The sequence below is a fragment of the Fonsecaea nubica genome (genome assembly GCF_001646965.1).
Source record: "Fonsecaea nubica strain CBS 269.64 chromosome Unknown Scaff36, whole genome shotgun sequence".
Lineage (NCBI taxonomy): Eukaryota > Fungi > Ascomycota > Eurotiomycetes > Chaetothyriales > Herpotrichiellaceae > Fonsecaea > Fonsecaea nubica.
In genome coordinates, this window is record NW_019173709.1 from 11775 (window position 1) to 36747 (window position 24973).

The 24973-nt window shown below is 53.1% G+C and overlaps 9 protein-coding genes across 9 annotated transcripts; 2 read left to right on the forward strand and 7 right to left on the reverse strand.

Annotated features, from left to right (window-relative positions):
* Nucleotides 1–561: 561 nt before the first annotated feature.
* On the reverse strand, nucleotides 562–2530 carry AYO20_05907 (hypothetical protein; the record flags this gene model as incomplete). Its single annotated transcript, XM_022644198.1, has 5 exons — nucleotides 562–896; nucleotides 951–1052; nucleotides 1136–1758; nucleotides 1823–2325; nucleotides 2393–2530. 5 exons carry the CDS (start codon nucleotides 2528–2530, stop codon nucleotides 562–564), a joined length of 1701 nt encoding a protein of 566 aa, XP_022499724.1.
* A 2180-nt stretch (nucleotides 2531–4710) lies between these two features.
* AYO20_05908 (hypothetical protein) lies at nucleotides 4711–6546 on the reverse strand (the record flags this gene model as incomplete). The annotated part of the gene is made up of 3 exons (XM_022644199.1): nucleotides 4711–5539; nucleotides 5591–6101; nucleotides 6168–6546. 3 exons carry the CDS (start codon nucleotides 6544–6546, stop codon nucleotides 4711–4713), a joined length of 1719 nt encoding a protein of 572 aa, XP_022499725.1.
* Nucleotides 6547–8492: 1946 nt separating this feature from the next.
* Nucleotides 8493–10829, reverse strand: AYO20_05909 (hypothetical protein; the record flags this gene model as incomplete). The annotated part of the gene is made up of 1 exon (XM_022644200.1): nucleotides 8493–10829. One exon carries the CDS (start codon nucleotides 10827–10829, stop codon nucleotides 8493–8495), a length of 2337 nt encoding a protein of 778 aa, XP_022499726.1.
* A 520-nt stretch (nucleotides 10830–11349) lies between these two features.
* On the reverse strand, nucleotides 11350–12051 carry AYO20_05910 (hypothetical protein; the record flags this gene model as incomplete). Its single annotated transcript, XM_022644201.1, has 1 exon — nucleotides 11350–12051. The coding sequence occupies one exon, from the start codon at nucleotides 12049–12051 to the stop codon at nucleotides 11350–11352; it is 702 nt and encodes a 233-aa protein (XP_022499727.1).
* A 674-nt stretch (nucleotides 12052–12725) lies between these two features.
* AYO20_05911 (hypothetical protein) lies at nucleotides 12726–13630 on the forward strand (the record flags this gene model as incomplete). Its single annotated transcript, XM_022644202.1, has 3 exons — nucleotides 12726–12804; nucleotides 12893–13194; nucleotides 13265–13630. 3 exons carry the CDS (start codon nucleotides 12726–12728, stop codon nucleotides 13628–13630), a joined length of 747 nt encoding a protein of 248 aa, XP_022499728.1.
* A 216-nt stretch (nucleotides 13631–13846) lies between these two features.
* On the reverse strand, nucleotides 13847–14857 carry AYO20_05912 (hypothetical protein; the record flags this gene model as incomplete). Its single annotated transcript, XM_022644203.1, has 4 exons — nucleotides 13847–13849; nucleotides 13913–14137; nucleotides 14210–14436; nucleotides 14605–14857. The coding sequence occupies 4 exons, from the start codon at nucleotides 14855–14857 to the stop codon at nucleotides 13847–13849; spliced, it is 708 nt and encodes a 235-aa protein (XP_022499729.1).
* An 836-nt stretch (nucleotides 14858–15693) lies between these two features.
* On the forward strand, nucleotides 15694–17696 carry AYO20_05913 (hypothetical protein; the record flags this gene model as incomplete). Its single annotated transcript, XM_022644204.1, has 2 exons — nucleotides 15694–16272; nucleotides 16377–17696. 2 exons carry the CDS (start codon nucleotides 15694–15696, stop codon nucleotides 17694–17696), a joined length of 1899 nt encoding a protein of 632 aa, XP_022499730.1.
* A 534-nt stretch (nucleotides 17697–18230) lies between these two features.
* AYO20_05914 (hypothetical protein) lies at nucleotides 18231–20219 on the reverse strand (the record flags this gene model as incomplete). Its single annotated transcript, XM_022644205.1, has 1 exon — nucleotides 18231–20219. The coding sequence occupies one exon, from the start codon at nucleotides 20217–20219 to the stop codon at nucleotides 18231–18233; it is 1989 nt and encodes a 662-aa protein (XP_022499731.1).
* Nucleotides 20220–21506: 1287 nt separating this feature from the next.
* On the reverse strand, nucleotides 21507–23392 carry AYO20_05915 (calcium/proton exchanger; the record flags this gene model as incomplete). The annotated part of the gene is made up of 2 exons (XM_022644206.1): nucleotides 21507–23332; nucleotides 23389–23392. The coding sequence occupies 2 exons, from the start codon at nucleotides 23390–23392 to the stop codon at nucleotides 21507–21509; spliced, it is 1830 nt and encodes a 609-aa protein (XP_022499732.1).
* Between the last annotated feature and the right edge of the window lie 1581 nt (nucleotides 23393–24973).

The window sequence follows — 24973 nt, forward strand, 5'->3', positions numbered from 1 at the left end:
GAGACGGCCAGGTGAAAGGGCAGCGGACACAACACACTTCAATTGAGTCTTGAGTCGGCGACCGAAGAGAGTGAGATCGTCAAACAGAGAGTAATGCAGTCACGTTTTCGTGTCAATTGAGCTTCATGGGAGACCTTTAAGACTGTTCTCCAAGATCGTCCAGCCCCGCAATGATGTGCTCGCGGGTTACAAATCGACGAACTGGCGGCACCAGTGGTTGTTTCCGAGAATCACTAATCCCAGTAAGTGACATAAACAAGGCTTCCAGAATACGAGGACAGACTGCGATTCAGCATGTGTTTTACCCCGCTATCATTGACCCCAAAGCTCGTCATCACACTAATTAGTCAGCAATCTACGCCCCCAAACTCACCAGGCACCAGGCACAGGCAGGGTCACAATTAGAGGAACCCTGCGAGGATGGACAAGCTTTCTACACCAAGCAGTACAATACACAGCATCGATAATGCCCAGCATTGATATTCCACCTTTGACAAGTTCCCGAGAACCGCTACAGTCGACCCTATATGTCATCCCCTGACTGGCAAATCTATCCATCCGTCAGACTTTCGACGCCGCCACAGCAGTAGCATCCTCGACTGTCTCGACCACAACACCCGTCTTCGTCCCATCACCACCAGTCTCCTTCAGTGCGACCTCCCGTGCCCTCTCAGAGCTCACACATTGGTACTTCTTGAAGTCGCGGACAGAGACGCGGTTCTGGAAAAGCTCGTCCAACTCTTCGAGAGAGCGGTCTTTCATTTCGGGGAGCAGGAAGAAGAAGAAGACTAGACGATACAAAAGCGAGATGACGGTCAGTGATCGGTGCAAACTCTTTCGCATTTGACTTCGCGGATTGTGATCAAATCTCGAGGTAGGGGATTGGTCAAAGTTTCCTTTGTGATTGATTCAAGACATATGTAAAGTGGACCGGGACAGGCTCAACTTACGGAAGACACAGAAATTCGACCCTGCCCATATAAATGCATACTTGCCGCCCCAGTTCAATTGGGTCGGATTGATGAAGTAAGGGGCGGTATAAGACGTGAGCCCTGCCAGGAAGCCATGAATGATCAGCACACAGACCGCATATTCAACATGACGCTGATAATGGACAGATAACAAAGACACTCACAGTTGAAGAAGTAATTGATGCCCGTGCACAGGCCAATGGTGAGGACACGGAGACGTGAGCTGCAGACCTCGGTGGCGATGGGCCAGCTGAGCGTGCCGGAGAAGCCATTGTAGAAGAATCCATAGAGGACCATGAAGGCAACGATGGCCGATCCAGCGGGCTTCGACGTGCCACCCGTGACATACGCGACGCCGATGGCCAGCATGCAGAGCGAAGCCATGGCCGAGCCGAAGAGCATCGAGGTGCGACGCCCAATGACCTTTGTGGTGAAGTAGAGACCCACGAGCACACCGGCGAAGCTACCGCAAGTCGAGATGATCGAGGCCTCGAACGGCTTGTCCACGCCGGCGATCTGGAAGAAGAAGGTGCCATAGCCGATGATGAGCCAGAGCCCGGCGGCCGAGTGCGACATGATGGTACCCCAGCAGATGATGGTCCGCCTCAAGTCGGTGCCCTTGAAGATGTCAAAGTAAGAAGCCGAAGAGGCCAGTTCCTTTTCCTCCTCAATGCCCCGGACCATCTCGACATACTCTTCGTTCAGGAACTCGGGCGCTAGAGAACTGCCTCGAAGTTTCTCGAGAGCCCGTCTCGCCTGCTCGGGTTTGTTGTGCACGAGCAGCCATCTAGAGGGGAAGAAAACTCAGCTATATCCTTTGTCACAGGTCAACGGCTATTGGGTCTTTGTACCTTGGAGACTCTGGGATGAAGAACATGAAGATGCTCAGAAGAAACGGCACTGCAAACATGGTCGCCAGCGGGATCTGGTAGCACAGCTTATTCACATGCTGTTTCGAGTAGTTGTTGGCCACAGCGCCCAGCACACTTCCGATATTGACCCAGACTCCGAAGAAAGAGACCAGCAGGCCACGAAGATGGGCTGGGGCTACCTCGGCAACCCAGATGTTGGCAAATGTGATGAAGTATCCGTTGGCCAACCCGATGAGAGCTCTGCCAGCGTAGAGCCCGCCGATGGAAGTCGTGCCGACCTGGACGCCCGCGGCCACGAAGTTGATGATCGAGGCCACCCAGATGCCCTCCCGACGACCAAAGTAGCGGGCAAAAGGGGCCGTGACAAAGACACCGGCGATGGTTCCCACGTTGATCAGACTGGTCATCAGCTGCTGTGTCTGCGTGTCAATTCCCCAGCCGGTCGGGGAATCGGGGTCGCGATATCCAAAGATTTCGAGGAACTGCCGCCAGCGTGTCAGTACGGGACCGAGCTCTATCCCAGATGGACAGGAGTGATGGGACACTTACGCCAATCATGGCCTGGAAACCCCCGACAGTGGCCGTGTCGAAGCCGTACTGACAATTTGCCATCGAGACGGCAAGGCAGAACAACAGACATTTCATGTTCGCCTTGATGGGCGTGACCCTCTCTTTGCTGATACCCATGGCTGATCGTTTAGGGGGAATAGATCTTCAAGAGGAAGAAAAGGCCAGAACGCGCAGGGTGCAGTGTGCAAGGTATAGTATGCAGTACTCGCGGAGCTTTCTCTTGCCTGTTTTTGTTACAAACAGACCGATCCCTTTTCCTTTTCTTTTTTCCCTCCACTACAGCGCGCAACAAAGTGGGCGAGACAAGGCATTTTTGAAGACACACATCTCCATTATACCAGCATCGGCGCCCACTATACCGACGCGACGGGGCCATACCTACTTTGACTCCAAATGTGGACGTACCCTAGTTGCCTAGGTACTCGAAGCATGACCATGACCATGACCATGACCGTGGCTCATGATCTCCCTCCCCGCAGAGATGGGGCTCTTTTTTCTTTGTGGGCGTGGACGTGGGTCAATATACAGATCCGGGGTGGTGACACTGGGGGACATCGGGGACAACTGGGGTAACGAGGGTAAAGAAACCCAAGGATAAATAACTCCAGATGGCCCGCCCCTTGAGCCCGACGAGTAAGCCCTGCATGGACAAGAAGTTCCAAGAGGCTCTAACGAGCGTCTAAGACTCTGCTTGGAGGTGGACGCCTTGACGCCCCATTCTTGGCTTTTGGGGGGCCCTTCTTGAGGAGCTTCACAAGTGAGAGTGCCAGCCAACCCTCGCATTTGATTTACATTCTGTCCAAGAGAAGAGGAGAAGGGTGCATATGCCGAAGCGAACCTGCCACCTGCCAAGAGACCAAGTCACCAAGCGACCAAGACCGACTTAAGCACGACTTGTGGTACATGTACGAGGAAGCTTTGTTTTGCTTGCCTGAGAGCCGTGCTTGCTTTGCAGGGAGGAGAAGAGGTGAGCAAGTGACTGACTGACTGAGAACCCGTCCCATATCGTGCCGTGCCATACAACGCTATATGTTATGTATCACGTATTATGTAAGACGTAACATGTTATAGTATACATATACCCCGTACTCTGTCCCCGCGGGCGGCGAGGTGGTGGCGTCCCTCGTACTTCATGCTGTTAGCCCCATGCCCCGCAATATAGTCGGTCTGATTCAATCTGACAATATAATCTGATACCTACCAGCCTACCTACCTAGCTACCTGAGTAAGTAAGTACCTAGGTAATATACTGGATCGGGCAGGGCCCTTCGGGTGCGAGTATGTATTATGGGGGTGCGGGCCCACTGGAGTTGGAGTCATCATCTATTTACACTCTACCCGACTCGCCGAGTCAGTCAGTTCGTCGGTCAGTCAGCCAGTCAAACGACCACCAAGCCATTCACCAAGTCACTTAATTACTCGGTATGTAGCACGTTAGCTAGTCAACGGGCAAGTCGGTACGTCGGGTAAGTAAGTTAAGTCGGTCAACTAACCCACGGCGGAAATAGATCTATCACCGTCGACCGTCGGCAAGGAGAAATCGTCGTTGGGGGGGCCCCCCCGGGGGGGGGGGGGGGGTTGGGAGGTTGGAGAAGCAGGAAAGGAATGACTTACCGTACCGAACCGAATACTCGGTACTCGGTACAAGGTACGGGGTATGTATATCGTGCCAGCCATTGCGTTCGTTTCCAAGATTGTGGGGGTGGATGGAAAAGGACAGGACAGGACAGGACAGGATAAGAAAGGAGGTGGAGGGTAGGTGGGTGGGTGGGTGAGTGGGATCTATGTAGAGAGTCAGGCTTTGACGAGTCCGGATCTGCACGATGGTACTATGGCACGATGGCACGATGGCACTACGGAGTAGATGCAGGTAAGTACTCGGTATTCAAGCGCCAAAGGTCAAAGCTCAAAGCTCAAGAGACGTGGGTTTCTCGCCTCGCCTCGCCTCGCCTCGGCGGTGTTGGAGATGTAATGAAATATCGGTTATTTAGTACTGGCTACTCTCTACTCGTGACACGTAAGTCGTAGAGAAACGAGAGACAAGAGATACCATCTCCCACAAATACTGGGTACGATAGCTTGAGGGTGATACCTAGATACCCAATACCTTGGGGATCCAGCCAGATCAACAGATATCAATGCGACTCAACATCAAACAGTCAATGACCCGACCCCGACCCCAGTCCAGTGACCATAACCATCTGTGCCATGTCAAACTGGCTAACAACTACCAACCCCTTCGGAAGATGAACTCCGTGCTCCCTTTTCTCCGTTTGATGCTCCAAAAACTCACAAACTCACAAACCCTCCCGCGGCCGCAGAGCCAGACCTTCCATCTCCAGGGCTTCCAAGTCCTGATCTCTTGTCCTTCTCGCATCAGCCCAAAGCTCCACGGCGGCCGGGTTGAGGATAATATCCAACCACATGAACGCCGCCAAACACTCTTCGACTTGGTGCCATGAGAGAACGTCAATGAACGACATGACGTCGGCGAGCTGCTCCACGAACCACGTCCTCTCGGCGTTTGCGTCGGTGACGCCGTCGTCGACTTGGATCCCGCCCAGCACGAGTGCCCAGAGCATCATGCGCTTACACGTGTCCGGGAAGAGTTGCCATGGATTCGCCCTCTCGCTCTCCATGATTGCCTCGCGCAGTGCCCCGGCGAGAATTCTGCTCGTGCCGCCGCTGGGGTTCATCGGAAAGAGGATCAGGTTACTATATATGCGTAGGGCGATGCGGGCGATGTCGTAAATGTGGTCCGAGAACGTCTCGGACATAGAATGCGTCTCATCGTCAACTTCGGTGGTGGGCAAGAGGCTTAGGAGGAGATATTGAGCATCGTTGCGGGCGTTGATGATATCGGCAAAGACCATGGATGGTCCGTACTTGCTCAGGTAACAGTCGAGTGCGGCATTGGCGGCCAGCATTGCCCGAACAGTTTGAAGAAGCTCTGGTCTCACCGAGGGACGAAGGGGTAGTTGACCCCAGACCGTACATTGGGAATCCCATTTGATTCCTGACTTTGTCAACAAGTGAGACAGGTCTTGTACGGCCGCAAAGGTGGGTGGGCTCATCGGAAGGACATAGAGTTGGGAATTGGTCTGTGAGGCAATGAGCAAATCGCATCTGTGTGAGGATTAGCACTCTTCCAAACACTTGACCGGAGGGAAAACTGACAGAGCAACCACGCTGGCAACCCCGACCGATTGGATCTGGGAGCATCCGCCTTTCATGATCACCAGCCGGACCAACGCTTCCGAGTGCGCGCTGGGGAATGGATTGGTGCTATAGACGTGCAGAAACTGTGCCGTCCTGAGCGGCGAATGGAAGCGCGAGGGTTTCGCCACTCTAAGAAACGACCCTCTCGCCTGGTTTATGAACCCGGCCGAATTGCCAGCAAGCACGATGATGGCTCCAAGCAGCTCGTCGGATGGTGGGCCAGTCATCCCCTCGATTTCTTGATTGACGAGTTTGATCATCTCGACGCGGTAAGCGAGGCATAGCTTGGTGAACGCCTTGGTCTTCACATTGGGCCCGCTCAGGAGCTCATAGTTTTCGGCAGATGCAACCATATATGCGTAGAATGCAAGCGGGGAGCTCCTGATCGACTCCATGTAGGCGTCGTTGACGGGATTGACCACGTTTGGTGCTTTGCTGGGAGTTAAGCCGGGCCAGAAGAGTCTCACGGCTGGTATACCAAGTTAGCCATTCCCAAGCATGAGTTGAATCATCGAGTACGACTACCGAAACATACCATGATCAACCATTTCACCTACCAGACCAGGAATATCAGAGACGGCGTAGCGCGCAAATGGGTCTCCCCTCGCCTGGCTGAGAATGTTGGCAGGGTGATCCTGTGGGCTCTTGTACGGCACGACCGCAACAGAACTCTGCTCTCTATCCTCGGCGTCTTTCGGTAGCTTGCGTCGCGAAGTTGGCTCGCTGTGTGCTTTCCAGGCCAAAAACTTGTGGATGGTTCTCCCAGGTTCAAATTCGACCGCCTTGCGCCTTTTCCGACGTCTCGCCTTGGCTGTGTGTGATGCAACTGCGAAGCGCGTTTCATCACTGACCATGTCCGCCGGCTGAGTGATAGTAATGAAGCTCTCCGGTGTTATGAGCGGCTTATCCGCCATCCCTGAATATGTTTTATTGTTGAACACCATCAACAGCAGAAAGCTGGCGCAGATGATCGGCGAACCCTTCGACTGTGGTCGGCGTCTTCAATGATATTGCAGAAGTAGACGTGTGAAGGATGTGACAAAGTCCACCCATCTCCAAGTCCGAGGGTGTCAGTGGACTTTGATGCTCATGATCCATCACGGCAGTCCTGCTGTGCGGCTAGTCGAAAGGCCAGCTTCACAGACATTCGCTGAAGCTATTGGCGCTCTCAATGCATCAAGATGAGCGGACCTACGATAATGTCTTGGACAAGAGGTTCGAATATGGAATGAGACGGCGCGATCCCTCAAAACATGATGGCTAAACGGTGTAACTCTTGTAGAGACGGCTGCGATGGTCGATTTCTCCGCTGGTTCCTGAAGCTGAGGGGGAAACCGACTTCCCAAGTGCCTCGTATTTCGGCTTGGCGATGAATGCCTTTTCGAGGTTGGCTTTGCTTGGTGAGGCTTGGGAGGCAGTGCTGATTAATGGTTCCTCTTCAGCTGTGACCTGAGACTTCCGCGGCTAGAGAGAGGTCAAGGTATGGATTCGCTTCTAGGGGCCAAGGCTCGTACACACGCGGGATCGCGGTATCGTGTCCCGCTAAAGACCATTTGTGGCATATGGTGAATGCTCCTCGGAGGTTCGTGTATCTCAGATCCCAACCTCGTTTGCACGTCGCAGGCCTGATGATTGGATCATTGACATTTAGCCTCTTGAATGTTGTATTCTTGAGAAAGAAGCAGACCATCTATGGGAGACTCTCTGGTTGCAATTCTGCTCGGTACATCATAAGAAAGCAAATGTCAATGCAGGTAGCGGGACAGAGAGAGATGCGATCGGGGCTTAGGAGGATACGCGTCACATGAGCTTGTCAAGCTCCATCTTGCCTCAGACACAGGCCTCACCTTATGTCTTTAGACGCGAGATAGAAGTGTCTCAGACTGCTAGGGGACTCAGAAGCTTGATGGATTTGACAATCTGATAAAGTCAGGTGGAAAAGTATGAGGTTTGCACACGGCTCCATCCATTATATATATGTATGTATACAAGATATACCGACGGCGGTCGCACTGTGTTATAGAAGCGTCGTCGCGTTTGTGATGATATGATCCACTTGTGCCTGAATTTGTGGCAAGACGAGGCTGCCGCGACAGGGGTAGTAATATGCTGAAATCGCTAAGTCTCGATCTCCAGACGGAAAGCAGCGTCCGGGGCCCGTGAGGCACGCAGGGACGATAACCGCGATCCAGATCCTCGACGGATTTCTTTGATCTTGTGATCGTAAGCCGCGCTCAGGTCCACCACTCGCCGCTGCAGCCCTTTGACCCTTTGGCATGTGCTTCTTCGTATCCTGAACCGGCGCTTTCGTCATAGTCCGGACTAATGGTCTGGCTCTGAACTGGAAGAAGCTCATTTGTAGTGTTGGCAAGTGGACGATCTTGCTGTACAATTTGTTGGCACATATGATATTGACAGGCCATGTTTTCAGACTAGCATTTACCAAATCTGACATCGAGGCATACCCAGCTATTACTAGGCTGGTTGTTGAGTGATACCCATGTAGTGGGATATCGCACCAACCCTGTTATTGCATGTTAGTTACCTGAATGTTCAGTTCAGGTCAAGACACACCATTACTTCGAACGTGCAAACCTTCTGGTTTCAGCCTCTCAGTCCTTTACACTCCCGAAGATAACAGGGACCTTGCCTCGATCGTGAGGTGAAGTGTATTTGGTTGTAATATGGTGAGAGATGATGCACCCTCAACTCAAGACCCCAATAATAAACAAGTGCTTGTTGTATTGCCCAGGCATGCAGAAACTTCGTGCATACGCTTCGCAGCCTTGCAAAATCGGGTTACATCCATTGCATTGGTACCGTGAGAAGGAGCTATGCCAGCCCGCATGTTCTGAATCAATCACAATTTGGAAGGTCTCCTGCGTTCCATGACGGTTGTCTGATCAGCGTGTGGCGTGGGTACGGCCTCGTCTGCAAAGATTTGTTGGTTGAGTCTCGCCGCCAGTGAAAGCACACGGGTTGAGACGGCGGCCCCGTCGCGCCTGTTTTTCCCTTCTCGACGATATTGTGCAATCTTCTCAATAAAGTCCCATAAGCGACCGGATGGACTCAGTTCCCCAGTGTTTGGATCTCTTTGAGGTGCCCAATCAGGAGCGAGCCGCACGGTGACTTTTGCCTTTGACTCTGTACCTTTCGCGACATCAATAATACCTTCTTCTTGGAACCGATTGTAGGCGTTTTTGAGGGCTTCTTTGTTGACTGCTTCAAAGTAAGACAAATCGCCCTGGTGATACAGCGTGCGACCAGCAAGCTGGGCCATATTTTGAGCCTTTTGCATGTCAACCCAGCCTGCAGACGAGGCTGGAGGTACCAATGCCAGTAAAGAGACAGCGCCGAGCCATGCAGCATCCACAAACGGCCAGATGAGGAAACAATACAAGTCGTAATTCTCTCTGCCTGACTTCCGTTCGGCATCAGAGAGACCGACCATTCTTTCAGAGTCTTCCGTAACCCTGAGGACATCATCTCGCACCAACCCCTGCATCGCCTGTTCCAGGTTGTGTCGCAGACCTTGACCCGCAGGGAAGATGAACTCTCCTCGAAACAGTTGCGATAAGAAGGTAACTTTATCTGTCAACTCGGCTTCAGGCATACGTTGATTCGCGCTCCCACCTCCCTGTTTCACCTTGGTGTACAAGGCCGTCGCAATCAGCGCTTCTGAGATGAAGAGGTGGATTGTCATATTTCTGTAGAATGACAGCTGAAAGCGGTCAACGGCGTAATAGGTCTCCTCTGCAAGGCCATCAACTGTACCGACAAGCTTCGGCCCAAGAACATCCAGCGCCCTTTCGACAACATAAGAGGTGGGCATGCCTCTGAAATCTGCCACTTTGCCACCATTTGCCCTTATACGTTTGCAGAGCCAGTCAACTCGACGAACCAGCTCGGACTTGCCAACCCCGCGGCCACGTATCGTCAATAGGACAGTCCCAACGAGGGCTGTGGGCATGATCACCGAAGCTGCATTAATGTCAGAGAGGACTCTGTATCCGAGGGTTCGTAGCAGCCGAAGTCTACTGTTGGAACTTGAGGAAGCTGCTTCAGCGATGGCGGCCGGGGTCTGACGAGCTTGCTGCTCCTTGATAAAGTCTTTCAAGCTCCAAGGCTCGTGGAATCTGCAGTCGATTCGACCCAGGTTGAGCGACAGAACAGAGGACGCCGAGATGAAGTCGGCAAGATTCTCCTTCCGTTTGGGGGTTCCCAAGAGTTCATTGACGTATGAATCAACCTCAATCACTTTGTCGTACTGCAAGGATACCGGGCAAACATACGCGTCTTCCGTTCGGCCTGAAATAACCGAGTCGAGGAGGAATCTGAGGAAGCCAAAGCGAGGTCCTAGTAATTTGCCAGTGCGACTTCTTGTGCCTTCAATAAAACACTCCAGGTTGAGTCCCTGTTGGAGGAGGGTGTCCAGATAGGACTGTACGAGTGTCGTATAAAGCTGATCATTCCCAAAGCTTCGCCTTATCCACATGGCCCCAGTGTTTTGTAAGAAGCTGCCGACGAGTGGGAAATTCAGGTTGTCGCCAGCGACGACAACCGGAAGGGTCAGGCCCAGGCGGTAGCACACAAGGTGTAAGGTGACATAGTCAACATGGCTCGTATGCCGGGGTAGAAATATGATGGATTGTTTCTTTTTGGCCGCCAGTGTTGCAACTTCACGGAGTCTTCTGACCTCGGCTTCAGAGACATGGATCGCACTGTATGCTCTGGTGAGCAACTGCGTGGTCCCGTAGAAAGCTGCCCGAATGTACATCTTGCTTTCCATCTTGCAAACCATTTTATCCAGCATGTCAGCGGTGATCTCCATCAGTTGTGACGTGATTTCATGCCTTCGCTTCTCTCTCTCGGGCAGATACATCGGGCTGGTGGTATCCAGGAGATGTTCCTTCTCTTCAACTTTCAAGCGCTCCTCGGTCAGCTCGACGATCTTCTGCCGCAAGAGAGGAGACGCCATGACCGCGTTCTTGACATTGGCTGTGTAGCCCGGGTAGAAAACTGGCTGTCCGATTGGATTGTCATAGGCTCGCCATCCCACGCCTCGGACAAACAGTGATATCTCATGTGCGAAGGTGAATGGGTTGGTGCGGAAGCGCTGCATGCGCGTGAGGATGCTGCGATCGGTGAAGTCATCTTGCGAGGCGGACTCACCCTCGGGCCGGACGAGCTCAGTCATTGATGAGGCTTGTGAGAGGAAAGATTGTCAGACCAGTGATGCATCAGTTGCGCGTACAGTATTGTGGGAAGTCTTGCAGTGACTCTTGAACGCTCAGTGATGGCCAGGAAGCAGCCAGGCAGCCAATCGTAAGGTGCGTAGTACCTATGGACAGTATGTACGAGTATGTTCGGAGGGACGCAGTTCAAGCGACTGTTGCCCCAAAAACACCCCAGACTTTCTGGTTCCCCCCACGACCGTCTTACATAAGCGGCATGCCACCTCAGCCTTACAGACTCAGCCTTGTGGTCTCCGGTATGTTTTTTTGACCCCAGCCATTTTCCAATTCTCTGTAGGTCGAGGACATACAAGCACGTAGCCAAGCTCCAGATGTTTCCTATAGGTGCAGATTAAATGACAGAACATTCCAGCAAAGGATTTTCCAGCTCTTTCAACCGTGCCTTGGATATGTAGGTATGGTGAACAGCGACATATCTCTATCCCCGTATGGGGTTTGCTCTCGGACAGGGTGTCGGGCTTTTCAATCGACCGTCAAGAGTTGCTCCATAAACCCGCCGATCTGGCGTTCGCGGTCCACAAGATGGACCTCTAAGATCCAATGCAATGGCTGTCCGTCCTTGCCGGTGCGCCTCATTGGCTTCTCGCTGCCCGTGGTTATGTAGAATTCGACTTTATCTCCCGGAATCCGCTCGTGCGGGAATTGGCCGACGAGGTGTCCTGCATGGGAGCCACCGAATTCCCATCCTGCTTCTTTGGCCAAATCACAGGTGAAGTGATATAGTTCCTCGCCTGTTATGTCGGGATTGTCCTGGAAGTGCGACTTGACCTTTTTCCACAAGGGCTCTAACGTGTCGCGCAGCCTGGCCTTGACCGGGTCATCTCCAAGCACAAACGTGCGGCCAAAGTCGGCTTCCCAGGCCTCGAACACTGGGCCTAGATCCACGAAGACGATATCGTCCGTTTGGAGGATGCGATCCGGAGGGTTTTCAGCGTACGGGAACAGCGTGTTGGGTCCGCTTCGGATGACTCGCTTGTGCCAATGGGTTCTGACATCGTAGCGCTTAGCTCCAAGCTCATGGATCTCGTCGCTGAGTTGCTTCTCGCTGACGCCGGGCCGGACTATAGATTGCTCGATCTCATCAAACAGTTTGACGGCTTTTTCCTGCGCCTCTTTGAGATAGGCGGCTCGCTGCTGCTCCGTCGTCAGTGTCTCAGTAGCCATTGTTAAGGTGTTGCTAGCAGAGAAGTGAGGTAAGGAAAATGTTCTGTTTGTATGGAATAAATTTGTACAGCGACAAGGGCGAAGGCATCAATCGAGGTGTTCCAATCATATGTATCGTTTTACTGTACCTCGTACCTCTTGTGCGGAGAATCAATCGCGGGGTTCCTTGCCAGGGGGACCTCGGTCCTTGCTCTCCATTAGTGCGCAGAAACTCACGGAGATGACAGACAGTACGAGGTATACCATGGATCAGGAAGAGTACTGAAGGTCTCCCACAGACTGTTTCTGTGGACGGTCACCATGTAAGGGGATTTTCGAGATGATTACCTGGTCATAAGGATTGCATTTAACCTTGAAATACACATAGCCTTGTGAGCGAGGCTGATGCCCCCTGTTTGGACATCTACCTACCTAGAAACGAAGCAACGTAGGATCGTATCTTTGTGACAACATCAGGAAATGGGTTGATGTTTGAAGCCAACCTGGGCAAAAAGGTTAGCGACAAGTACCCGGAAAATCTCAGCCTTGTGGAAATGACAAGGCTGAAAATGGTTTCCTGACCAATCACACGTCAGTCGCAAATTTCTTGATATTTCTCCCAGCACGTCCCCCAAACCCGCAACGACTTTCCCGCTAGATTGAACCAACCCTCAAGGACAACCGCTGCCGCAGCAATGAGGCTCACTGCGGACCTCATCCACAACTCCCTGTCATATCTGAACCCCCTCAAAGAGCGTGAACTCGATCTCCGAGGTACGTCTGAAAAGAGCAGATGCTACACTTTGATTTCTACAAGAGCATAGTTGACCACACACGCATCTCCTCGTGCAAATCTGTATAGGCCATAAAATCCCCACCATCGAGAACTTGGGCGTCGCAGGCCCGCAAGATGCGATCGACTTCACCGACAATGACATTACCACCATCTCCAACTTCCCTCTTTCCCCGCGGTTGAACACGTTGCTGTGTGCGCGAAATCGAATACAGAGCGTGGACAAGAGGATCGCAGAACAGATACCCAACCTGACAACGCTGGTCCTGACGTCAAACCATGTCAAGGAGCTCGCTGACCTGGAGGGTCTGGCGGCCTGCGGGGCATTGACACACTTGAGTTTACTGGACAACCCGGTAACGAAGAAAGAGGTAAGCCTGGACCACGGATCTGGGAGCAGAGAAGCAGAAAAGAGCGCCGTTTGTTGACATCATCCTACAGCACTATAGACTCTATCTCATCTGGTCAATCCCCTCACTACGGTTCCTCGATTTTCAAAAAGTGCGACAAGTGGAACGAGAGCAGGCACAGGAGTTGTTTGGCTCAGCGGAAGCCCCCACCGAGTTGGCCACGAAGATCAAGGGACTCAAGAGCCGGACATTCGACGCTTCGTCAAGCGGCGTCAATGGCAAGGCTCCCGCCGCCCAAAAGGGTGTCCGGACACGGTTGACCGAGTCGGAGAAAAAGAGAGTGGAAATGATGATTCAGAAAGCCAAAAGCTTTCAAGAGATCGAGAGAATTGAGAAAGATCTTGCGGAAGGCAGAATACCTGCTGGTGCAGCAGACACCGACAGGATGGTCTCTTAGGGTTGGTGTTCTACATGGATCGCAAGGGCAACCAGAGTTGTGAAGTCCTACGAGGGACATTTGTACACTGGACACTGGATACGGACATGGAGAATTGCTGTGGTGGCAGCGGTTTGCAACCAGCAGCTGCACACCCACAAAGGGGTCTATTTCTATTGACCAAGGCGCAAACTACAAAATCAACACAATCCAAACAAAGCCTGAGACTCTTCATCTCTACTATTCCAACAAGAACTTTAGAAATGCTTGACTGACAACCAACCCATCATGTGGTAGATTCACCTTGTTCATATGTTCCTGATATGCCTCGTCGTCGAAAATACCTGTTGCATGTCGCGTGCTGATGATTTCTGTCATGATCTCCTGGTTGAATTCCGGATGGCCCTGTACGGTCAGCAGCCTTTTTGGTGAATACATGCCCTGGACCTTGCACACAGGAGAAGATCCAAGGGCCTCGACGCCTTCCGGGTAGTAGAAAACGCAGTCACGGTGCATTTGGTGGAGGCGCTGTTTAGCAATCGTGTCAGCAAGAGGGGGAATCTGGACAGGGTCCGTGCAGGTCAAGGTTACACAACATACGATCTTATCGACACCAAAGACTTCCTTTCCCTTTTCCGATAGCTGGACATCGTTCACTGCTGCCTCCCACCCCTGTGGATTCCGCCCGACCTCTGCCTTCAAAGCGCGGCCCACGATCTGGTGGCCGAAACACACGCCGATGACCCGAACCGTCGTCTCTGACAGGATCTTCGCCGTGTAGTCGACCAGCTTGTTGATCCAAGGTGTGTCTGCAAAGGAATCGTGTCCTGTATTGATCCTCATACATCAGCGTCGGCCGTTCCTCCACTATTTACTTGCTGTTGGATCGCTGGGACCGCAGGAGAAGCATTGCATCGAATCCCTCGTCTGAGCGTCCACACCCCAGTCCCGTCTCTCAACGGCTCCTCAACAGCAGCAGGACAATCAAAACTCACTGGAACCGGTGATCAAAATGGCGTCAATGGTTGCAGGATCGGGATACTGGTCTGGATTCAATTCGACCTGCCAGACGGAAAACTGGAGGCTGTCATCGGGGTCCAAGTCAGGTCGACCCAAGGCTCTGGCTCCTGATCGGAGCAAGAACTCAAACACACCACCATAGCCATGGAACCTTTTCTTGGTCTCCGGCAGCGGAGTATCACACTCGAGGACTGCGATACGCAGGGTTCGAGGGACCTTCAGATTCATCTTCTCTCCTCATCGGGCAAGCAGTGAGGGCCCGAGTCTGCAGACTGTATCTCAGCCAAAATCAAAGCAACAAGGTGTTCACCGCCGGCAACGCAGCAAGCGCCGTGAGAAGGGCGTCAGAGACATTTCCATTATCTAATTGCGGATATAGCAGCCACACTATTACAGCGTGTGGGCAGCCAAGTCGCGTCATTTGACTCTCGATATCGCCTCATTGCCTGCCGTTTTTACGCATCGCTCTTCTCCATCCTCTCTATCTTTGGCGCCTCTGATTGATAATGTGTTCTGGCTCTTATTGGCTGGAGGCGAATCTCGGCTGTCAAGTCGATGCAAGGGGCGTCAAGAGGCGCCGCGGGGTGATCTTCTGTACAGCACCGGATCCGGCCTTCCCGTTGCGGATCTACACATTCGATGTGGTCAGCTCATTGCCATTCGCGGCTGCCGTCTTGGAAAAGCCGCAGGCTCTTGTATTTCTGAGCATCAGAACATTAGAGCATCGACAGGGTTTCGGCAAGAGCATACTGGCTCCGTTGTTGCAGGAAGAACTTGCCATGCGGGCAGAGATCATGGTTGCAACAAGATGGGTCATGGTCAGCATTCTATTATCCCAGGCCCTCGTTCGGCCGCACTTTAGCTCTCACTCAACAAGCGTTCTGTTGTTGCCCCTCAGCTTTATGAATCCATCCTGGCCACCAAGAACCCGCGGCTGAGGCTGTTTAATGACATCTGACGCAACGGCAAGACCGTTATATGCTGCCTATGAGGCCGTGACTGGCTTTTGTGCCCGACACTCCAGATCGGATCCTCGAAGAACCTCCCAGTGACCGCGCATGACCATGAAGAGCCACGACGAAAGACCGCTGATCGATACGACAGCAACGCCAGGCCCGTGCATCGAAGCTGGCATCGAGGATCATACGGGTGCCCAGCCCACTGAAACAACAAGCTTGCTTGCCCATCGGAATCGCCCAAGTCGCTCTGATGTTCACTATCGAGACTGCATCTCGGGCCCTCGGTTCCATTTTCTGTTCTGGAGCATAATTTTCGGTTGCTCGATTGCATTTTTTGACACCACATTGATGGCTTCTTCCCACCCCGTCATTACTTCATACTTTGAAGCCTCCAATGCTGCTTCCTGGCTTAGCACTGTCTTTTATCTGACTTCGACGGTATTTCAGCCAGTGTACGGCCGTGTCTCGGACACGATCGGTCGGCGACCGGCATTGCTGTTCGCCATTATCATGTTCTTCGCCAGCACGCTATGGTGCGGTGCAGCTGGCAGTATTGGCAGTTTCATCGCCGCCAGAGCGGTAAGTGGACTGGGAGCCGGAGGAGTGATTGCCCTTGGAGGGATCTTGACCAGTGACATTGTCAAAATCGAGTACAGGGGGATTTATCAAAGTTATTTCAATTTGGTACGTTTCCCGGCCTCAAGCGTGAAGTATTCTCTGCCTCTTTCATACCGCCGATTCGACACTGAATACCGGATGTCTCTTTCTGCTAACATGACTGAAATCAGTCGTACGGAGCGGGCAATGGACTAGGCGCCGCCTTGGGAGGCTTTCTCTGCGACTACTTCGGCTGGCGCGCTGCCTTTTTCTTGCAGCTGCCCTTCATCGCCGTTTACGGTATCCTCGCTATTTTTTCTTGCCCTGATAACCTGGGCCCAAATCTTGCAAAGACCCAAGGGAAAACACTGAGTCAAGCATTCAAAAGCTTCGACACTTATGGAATGTTTGGCATGATCCTCACAGTCTCCGGCCTCATCCTGGGGGTAAATCTGGGCGGGAATGTGTTCATCTGGACACACCCCTTTGTCATCAGCAGCCTGGTTATCTCTGCCATCGCAGGTGTCTCCTTGGTATTTGCGGAGCGCAAAGCCGAACGTCCTATCCTCCCTCTCAGACTTTTCTCGACGATACCCATCGCGAATGTTATAGGAAGCAACTTTATTGCCTCCTTGATCTCCAATACGGTTTTGTTCAATGTTCCACTCTACCTCCAAGCTGTTCGACAGACTTCGCCGACGACTTCTGGTCTTTACCTGGTTCCTCCTCTAGTCGGCTCTAGCATCGCCGCCATGCTAACAGGACTTTACATTACTCTCAGACGACGCATGAAGCCGCCGATGGTGCTGGCTTCAATCATGGGACTCGGCGGCTCGATTGCTGTAACGTGCCTATCAGCAGACACGCCTACCTCGCTTCTCCCCTTTCTCATTCCCGTCGTCTCGATCGGCCAAGGATTCTTTTTCCCAGCAGGAACGATTGCGATCCTTGCCCTCAACTCCCAGGAGGACCAAGCTGTGGCCACCACCACACTCGGTCTTGTCCGCAACCTCGGCTCCATTATGGGTGTGGCCTTGAGTAGCTGGGTGTTGCAGAATGCGCTGCCGATATATTTGAACAGATATGTCACAGCACCCGACGCAGCGACCAAACGAGAGATCATTCGTAGCGTGAGGGAATCCATCAACTCGATTCGAAATTTGGACCCCTTGCACAAGAGACAGGTCATTGACGCGTATGCGTCGAGCTTGAGAGCGACTTTTCTCTTGAGCATCATCTTCTCCATTCTATCTATTTTGCTCATTTGGCCTACTCAGCTTCCCAGTTTGCAAACGCAAGAGGACATGGACAAAGATGAGACAGCTGTTTTTACTCCGGAATCGAGCGATGACTATGAAGAGGAAGAGGATGTAGCCGACGCGCGAGCGTTGCTGGCTACGCCGACCTGCTCCATTGTGCGAACTTTCACTGGCGGTACAAATCGGAGTACAAGATCAACATCTTTGGATGGGATTCTGGAAAGGAGAGCAAGTTTCGACACAAACTTGTAGACATTACAGTAAGAACAGATGGACGGTGCCATGCATGACATCCTAGAGGAGACCACACACAAAGCTGGTCAGAAAGAGAAACCGACGAAGACACATCTGGCGACTCTTGCGTATCACCGCTAAGGGCAATTTCGACCCGACGCAGCTTGCGCAGCTAAATAGAGGGTTGGTAGGGGGTTGTCTGCGGGATTGATCTTGAGCAGGAGCTGTTTCCTGGCTTTGAACGAGCAGTACGAGGCGAGATAGTCTGGATGATGCAGTCTAAATCGATAGATGACCCCAAGTCTCTCGCGAAAATAGCTCCGATATCTTTCCGACTACAGGTTGCTGTACTTTTCAGACGATGCTCCGTGAACTCGGCCTGACAGCTTCGCCGTCTTTGGCGGGATGATATCCCCGTCTAAGAGCAAGTTCACCTTAGGATTGAGAAAAGGATGCTGCCATCGCAGAGCTGGTCACTCGTCACTCATCAGCGGTCACTTGTTTTCCAATCCAATTGACATTGAACCAAGTGATCTGCGTGTCTGCCCAGTGCTAGCCCAGCGACTCCCCCGCGCGCTGGAACACGACCTTGAATTTCTCGGGCACGTCAAACTTGCCCATCCGCACGTCGACAAAGTGCAGGCCTCGACCTCGACAGAAGGCCCTGTCGGCGAGTAAGTCCTCGAGGTGGCGCCAGGTCGAGACCTCGTAGGTGCGCACGGGGTAGGAATCACTCTCGTCATTTTCCGAGGAGTCATCGGAGTCATCGTCACCCCTGTCGTCCATAGGTCCATCAGATGACGAACGTGACCGCACCACCGTCTTGGAGTTGGAGTTGGAGTTGGAGAGCTGTTCGTGTTCGTCGCTCGCGCCAAACGCGCGCGCCAACTCCCCGTACCGCCAGGGCGCCAGGTCGTTGTAGTCCTCGTGCATGCCGTGGATCTGGCGCTCGTACGCGTACCCGGCGTTGTTGACCAGGAAGATGGTCGCGGGGATCCTGTAGCGGATCATGGTGCCCAGTTCCTGCGCCGTGACTTGGAAGCCGCCGTCGCCGTCGAGGAGGATCGTGCGGCCACGGGGGACTGGTGATTGTGTTGTTCGTGTTGGGTTTCCATGAGCATCTCGTTGGTGATGAAAACCAGGTTGATGATGTTTATGCTGTCGAGCCAAACTCACACCCATGCTCAGAGGCAGCATGTGTCCGATCGAGAACCACTGGCCCGACGCGATGGTTTGGGCCCCCCTGGGCAGAACGAGGTCCCGACCACCGAGGATCGGCGTCGCGTTACCCAGGACCACGATGTCGTGGGGCCGAAGGTACGCGCTGAGCCGGAGGTAGAAGGAGGTTTGGTCAATGGGGGCGTCGAGGTCAACACCCACACTCGCATAGGCTGGCGGCTGGATTGTGCGGAAATCCCCCAAAGACGTGACGTCGGGCGACGCAACGGCCGCGCGATCAATCTGGCGTGTCAGCCGGGCGAGGAACCGGTCGAGATTGATAGATTCCTTCTTCTCGACGACCCGGGCTTCCGCGGTTGGCCTAGGGCCGGTGGGATCGTGGATCCAGTTCTTCTCCAGCGTAATCGTCCTGTCAGCCTCTGGGACAACCTTCCACGACAGCGTCTGCGTGTCGGAGAACATGGGCCCAAGCGCAATCACCAGGTCCGCGTCGCGCACGTACGGCATCGTGTCGATCTGCCCGACGGGACCCGAGTGGACGCCATAGTAGTTTGGGAGGGCGTGCTCGACCATGCCGTTGCCCGAGGGCATGCACAGCGTGGGGATCCCCGAGGCGTGGACAAAGGCGTTGATCGCACCGCACAGTTGTCGCACGCCGCCGCCGCTGTCGACCAGCACCAGGGGCTGTTTGGCGGCGTAGATCTTTTGCAAGAGATCGTCGACGAGTTCCCTCTCGCGATTCTTCTTCGCCAACTCGTCGTTGTCGTCGCCAGCGGTCACGTCTTTCGTGGACAGTGGCTCCTCAAGCAGTTTCTCCCCGTTGACCACTTCCTTCGACGCCATGTCCGCCGGAAGCTCGATGTACGCGGGCCTGCTCTCCCTCAGCGCGGCGAGGATGGTGCGATCAATCTCCCCAGGCGCGGTGGCTTCGTCGACAAGATTCGCCTGCGCGACGGTGACGTGCCTGGCCATCTCGGCGAAGACCCTGGGCCGCCCGTCGCCGAGGGTGTGGTGGACGTTCCTCCTCTGGTCCTGCAGCCGGCGCTGGGGCGTCCCCACGATCGACACCACGGGGACGTGTTCGCTGAAGCTGCCCGCGACGGCGTTGATGGCGCTCAGCTCGCCCACGCCGTACGTCGTCAGCAGCGCCCCGAGGCCGCGCACCCGCGCGTACCCGTCCGCGGCGTACCCCGCGCTCAGCTCGTTGCAGGTGCCCACCCATTTCACCCCGGCGGGCTCGAGGTAGTCGAGCGCCCTGAGAGTGAAGTCGCCGGGCACGCCGTGGATGGCGTGCACGCCCTGCTGGCGCAGCCGGGTGAAGAGGTACTTGGCTACCGTGGTCCTGCCACCGTGACTCACCATTGGATTGAGGGGAGTGAATCTGCTCGCGTTCTCCTCTGACTATACATACAAAACAAGCAACCAGATGGTTTGCGGCTTGCCTGGAAAATAAATAAAAAAACCCTCCACTTAAAGGCGAGACGAGAGATAAAGGCGAGGCTACGAGGTCATGTAAGCAACGCGTAATGAACCACACGCATATCCTCAACCTCTTCGGCGCGTACCGGCAAATGAAATCTGGAGGCCTAATGGCCAGACCACGGCTGAGAGCGTAAATGCTAAGGTATGGTTTACGATTGTGATGTGGTAAGATGAAAAACCCAGCACTGACCGAGGTCCTCGAACTGGTCGTTCTCGTCACGGCCACGGCGGGGCTTGGATTGCAGCCTTGCGACAGACAAGGCTGAGACGCCCTTTTTAGAAGTCACGGGTTCCAAAGAGACCAGACAGAGTCGCAGTAAGATTACGAGGTACTCCGTACACGCATAGAGACGGATCGCTTCGTTGCAAGACAGGACATTTTGCAATATTTTTCAATTTTGATGTGTTCGAGGCTAATGTTACGAGCCCAGTGTTTAGATTTTCATTTCTGCCCAACAGTCGTGACAGAAGAGATACGCGATGTGCTCCGCTTGGAACCTCATTCAAGGTTGCAAATAAAGTCTGGGCCTCTCTTATCATGACGTCTTCCATCCCTATTTCAGAATCACAGCTCCGTTGCTTCCATTCTAAATGGCCCCCTCAACAATTCGTGGACCATGTTTCCTCGCCATGGGAATCATCCCACGAGCATGAACGCTCATGCAAATTCTTCGGGTAGTCTCCCCGAGACGATGCGGTGGCGAAATATCTGCGCATAGCTTGACCTATGCAGCAGATTTGAAACCCGAATTGAGATTATCGCGAGGGGTGTTTCTGTTTGCCGGGTCGATCATACTACATGGCGTGATATGCTTCGCAGCCTAAATAAATGAGTCGAGTGCTGCTCGCGGGTACGGTTGAAATGATAACGACATGTCGCCTTGTCAGGTTCCAAGGGAAATGGGCCCGAGATGGCCAGGTATCGTGAGTGCCGCTCGACAAATAGCGACTGGATGTGCAGGTAGATGAGATGGATTGTTGAGCCTTGTTTTGAGATTCCCAAATCCAATAAAGTGGTGCGATGAAGTTGATTAAAAGTTGTAGTAGCTCATTTTGGAGAGATACACCCACCACCAATGTCCATCAGCATCCTGTGCCGGACTGCCCTGCAAGCGCTCGCTCCCAAACCCGATAGGAAATTTCGAATAGAGTAACACCGAAAGGTAATCATGAGTCGCTCGGGCAGTCGCTGAGGCCAGGTGCGGTGGGATAAAACCAGGCGGCGACCGCAATGATGATGTACAAAGTCATCAGCAAGATACCCTCAAGATAATGTGACTTGCCGTCGCTAATCAGGTAGTTGACGAGTAGAACGGCCACGAACAAGACTGCGATCTGGAAGCCATCAAAGAACAAAGTCATATCGTCTTTGCCAATGATCCAGCCCAAAACAACCACGAATGGGAGTACCAGAAGTGCAATTTGCATACTGGAGCCGACAGCGACACCGATGGCCAAATCCATCTTGTCTTTCACGGCAACTGTGACGGCCGTTGCGTGTTCTGCAGCATTGCCGACGATCGGAAGTAATATGAGACCGACAAAATTTTTCGAAATGCCACCGCCGCAGGTGATGGCGTTGATTGAATCAACCAAGAATTCGGCGTTCAGGGCAACAAGGACCGTGGAGATTGTCAATGTCAGCACAGCAACCCAGATGGATAGTTGAGGTTGTTCAGGCTCATCCTCCACCGGCTCTGGAGTCTCGGCTCCTGGTGCTTTCTTAGAGCGGAGCTTATCAGGAATCACTGCGTTCTTGAACTTGGTGCCCACATCGCGCGTCTCATTCTTCGCGCTGGGGGCGTTGTAGATTGCCGAGTGGCTTTTGAGTTGGAAAAAGAGGTAGCAAGCATAGACAATGAGGAGAAGGATGGCTGTGCCTCTGCTCAATTCTGCCACGCCGGGTTTGGCGTTCTCGGTCGTAGCGGTTTCGGTGTTGGAGGTGCCATTTCCAGTTCGAGCCCATTGTTCAAAGGCGGTAGGGATAATCAGACTGCTGACGGCCAAGAAGAGCAAACTCGAGGCAGTCTGAGCCACTGTGATGTTGAAGGCCTGTTCCATGCGATTGACACCCCCGAAGAAAAAGCACATGCCCATGACCAGCAGAAGATTCGACAGCATGCTACCGATCAAAGAAGTTTGGACGATCAAGACTTGATCTTTCGCCAGAGCAATGATGGAAACAATCAGCTCGACCGCATTGCCAAAGGAGGCGTTAAGCAAGCCACCAAGAACTTCGCCGGTCCTCAAAGCAATCTCTTCAGTGGCATAACTCAACATGGCCGCCAAAGGGATGATGGCGATGAAGTTGATGACGAAAACGGCAACAGGATCAACATCGGCGTAGTTGACCGCAATGCCAACCGGCGAGGCAATGAGAAGGACATTGATCCAGGAATTGAACAGTGTTGCTCGGATTTGACTCCACGCGGTAAATACTGGCTTGTCCTTGCCATCGTCATCCTTCTCTTGTCTGGAGTCACGGCTGAAGATGGTCTTGATGCCGTGTTTCTCGACGTTTTTGTCACCCGAAGTACGGTTGCGCAGCGAACCCCCCTCTTCTGGTTGACTGGGCTTGCCATATGTGTACGTGTCGCTGCTCAGCCCATCTTCAGTTCCCGTCCGAAACTCGTCTCCAAGACCTCTTTCCGAATTCGCTGGACTCAGAGAGCGAGGCATGTCGACTTGATTGCCAGGTGCATTGGGTGTTGTAGAAGATCTAGCATTTGGTGTCGTCGCCGCGTGTCTCACAGACGGATTCACTCCAAGTTCTTCACCCCTCTCTCTCGATGAAGAAGGCCGATAGTCATTGGGATCGTCGGTTCTCGTAGCAGTCAGGGGCGAGCCATTACCGTCGCCGTTCTCAATGCGCCGCAACGTATTCGACCTGGAATTGGGTTTCCATTTCGCAAAGGGATTTCTGATGGGCAAATTGGCATCGTCATTCGGATCATTGTACCACGCGGCAACTTTGGCCTGGTGGCGAAACTTGTCTGCGTTCTAGTTAGGACGCGATGCAGAGTCAATGGGTGTGTGCCGGGGTACTGACGCATTGTTCAGCACTCCAACCTCAACGCTCTCCTGTTGAATGTCTCGGTCGTCTCGAAATAGCGATTTTGAACTGTGCAAAAGACCGCCAGATTGTTACAATACAGTGGTGTGGGTGGACAATATGGTCAGGATAGATGGGCCACAGGATGGGATGTCTGGTCGCTGCCTTTCGAGATACGTGGGAGGTTGCACAGCCCCAATAATACGCAGGGAAGACTGCAAAGCGGTAATGAGCGTTTGGCGTAACACTAGATGTGCAGTGAGGTGAAAGGATGATGATGGTGATGATGCAAAACAGGGAATCGGGCAGAAATCAACAGTACCGAACCAGTCATTGAAAGGGGGCCCCTTGGCGAAATGAAGGGAGATTTGAGTGAATTGCAGGGCATGGTTCAGCTAGAGAGTGATCGGTAAACTATAGCAAACGCGGAATGCGATCTGAGGATGGGTAGGACCGAATAGTGTGTCTGTCTGTTTGTCTATGATGAAACAAGGGGTTTGGTATTCCTCTTCCTGGTAGGATACGGGGTGTGCAGGATGTGGCGATGGCGGCGGAGGAAGCACGAGAAGCACCTAGGAAATAGACCAGGTACTGAAGGGGATGCCCATCGACACCCAATGCGCATGCACAATGACGGGGGACATGCCTAAACAACCCAATCTAATTTGTTCTCTTCCATTGTTCAGCGCCCCCAGTGCCTTGGGTAGCCACATCCGCTCCACTTCTACAGTTAAAGCCGGGCCTATGGATGCATTTGATTCCCTCCATTAGCGCCACCCGAGATGTTTGTGGTGCCTGGATGCCCCATTTTATTCCAGGCGCCGATCCCAGTCCAGCGTCATTCTGTTTTTCTAGGACGTGAATGTCACAGGGGGCTCAATCGCATTACACCCTCTTTTGGGCTAAATCTGCGAGACAGTTTCTTGTAACAAAAGCAGGTGAGATGTAAGATTCCTGCGATTCCTCTTGGACTCTTTACCCTGGTTGAATGGTTTGAAGCTTTAGCCTTGTCCGTTTGGCGGGCTGGGCGTCATCCAGGTGGGAATTGCTTGGTCGTTCTTAGGCATTCTTGGACACGCTTGAGGCATCTTGGTTAAGCTTGAATCAACGGGGACTGTCAGCCCACAAGTACGACATGGTGAATGCTGTTATCATCTTATACGCCGCAACGGATACAATGCCAAATCGATATCAAAAATTCCTTACTCAACACCTGAGTGTAATCAGATTACTTCGTACTCGGTACCACAACTCCCGCTTTTAGTCTTCTACTGATGTGCCTGGCAAAGAATCAGCCACACGCACAGCCGCACCGCCACGTCCCTCTCACTTTTCTTTTGCCTAAGATTACGAACCATGACCAGATACTCTCCAGGCAACACTTACGGATATCGGCACTTCCAACACTTCCCAATTCACCGGCCACTGTCTAAAGGCCAGACTCCTGTGTACCGGCGCACCTCCTCACGTGCTAGTGTACGGCGCATGCGCCTAAATGACTCGCGTGCTTGTCACGTGTCAGTTGTTCATGTATCAGGTGTAGTCACGTGCACGAGAAACTCGAATTAATCCATCTCGGAGC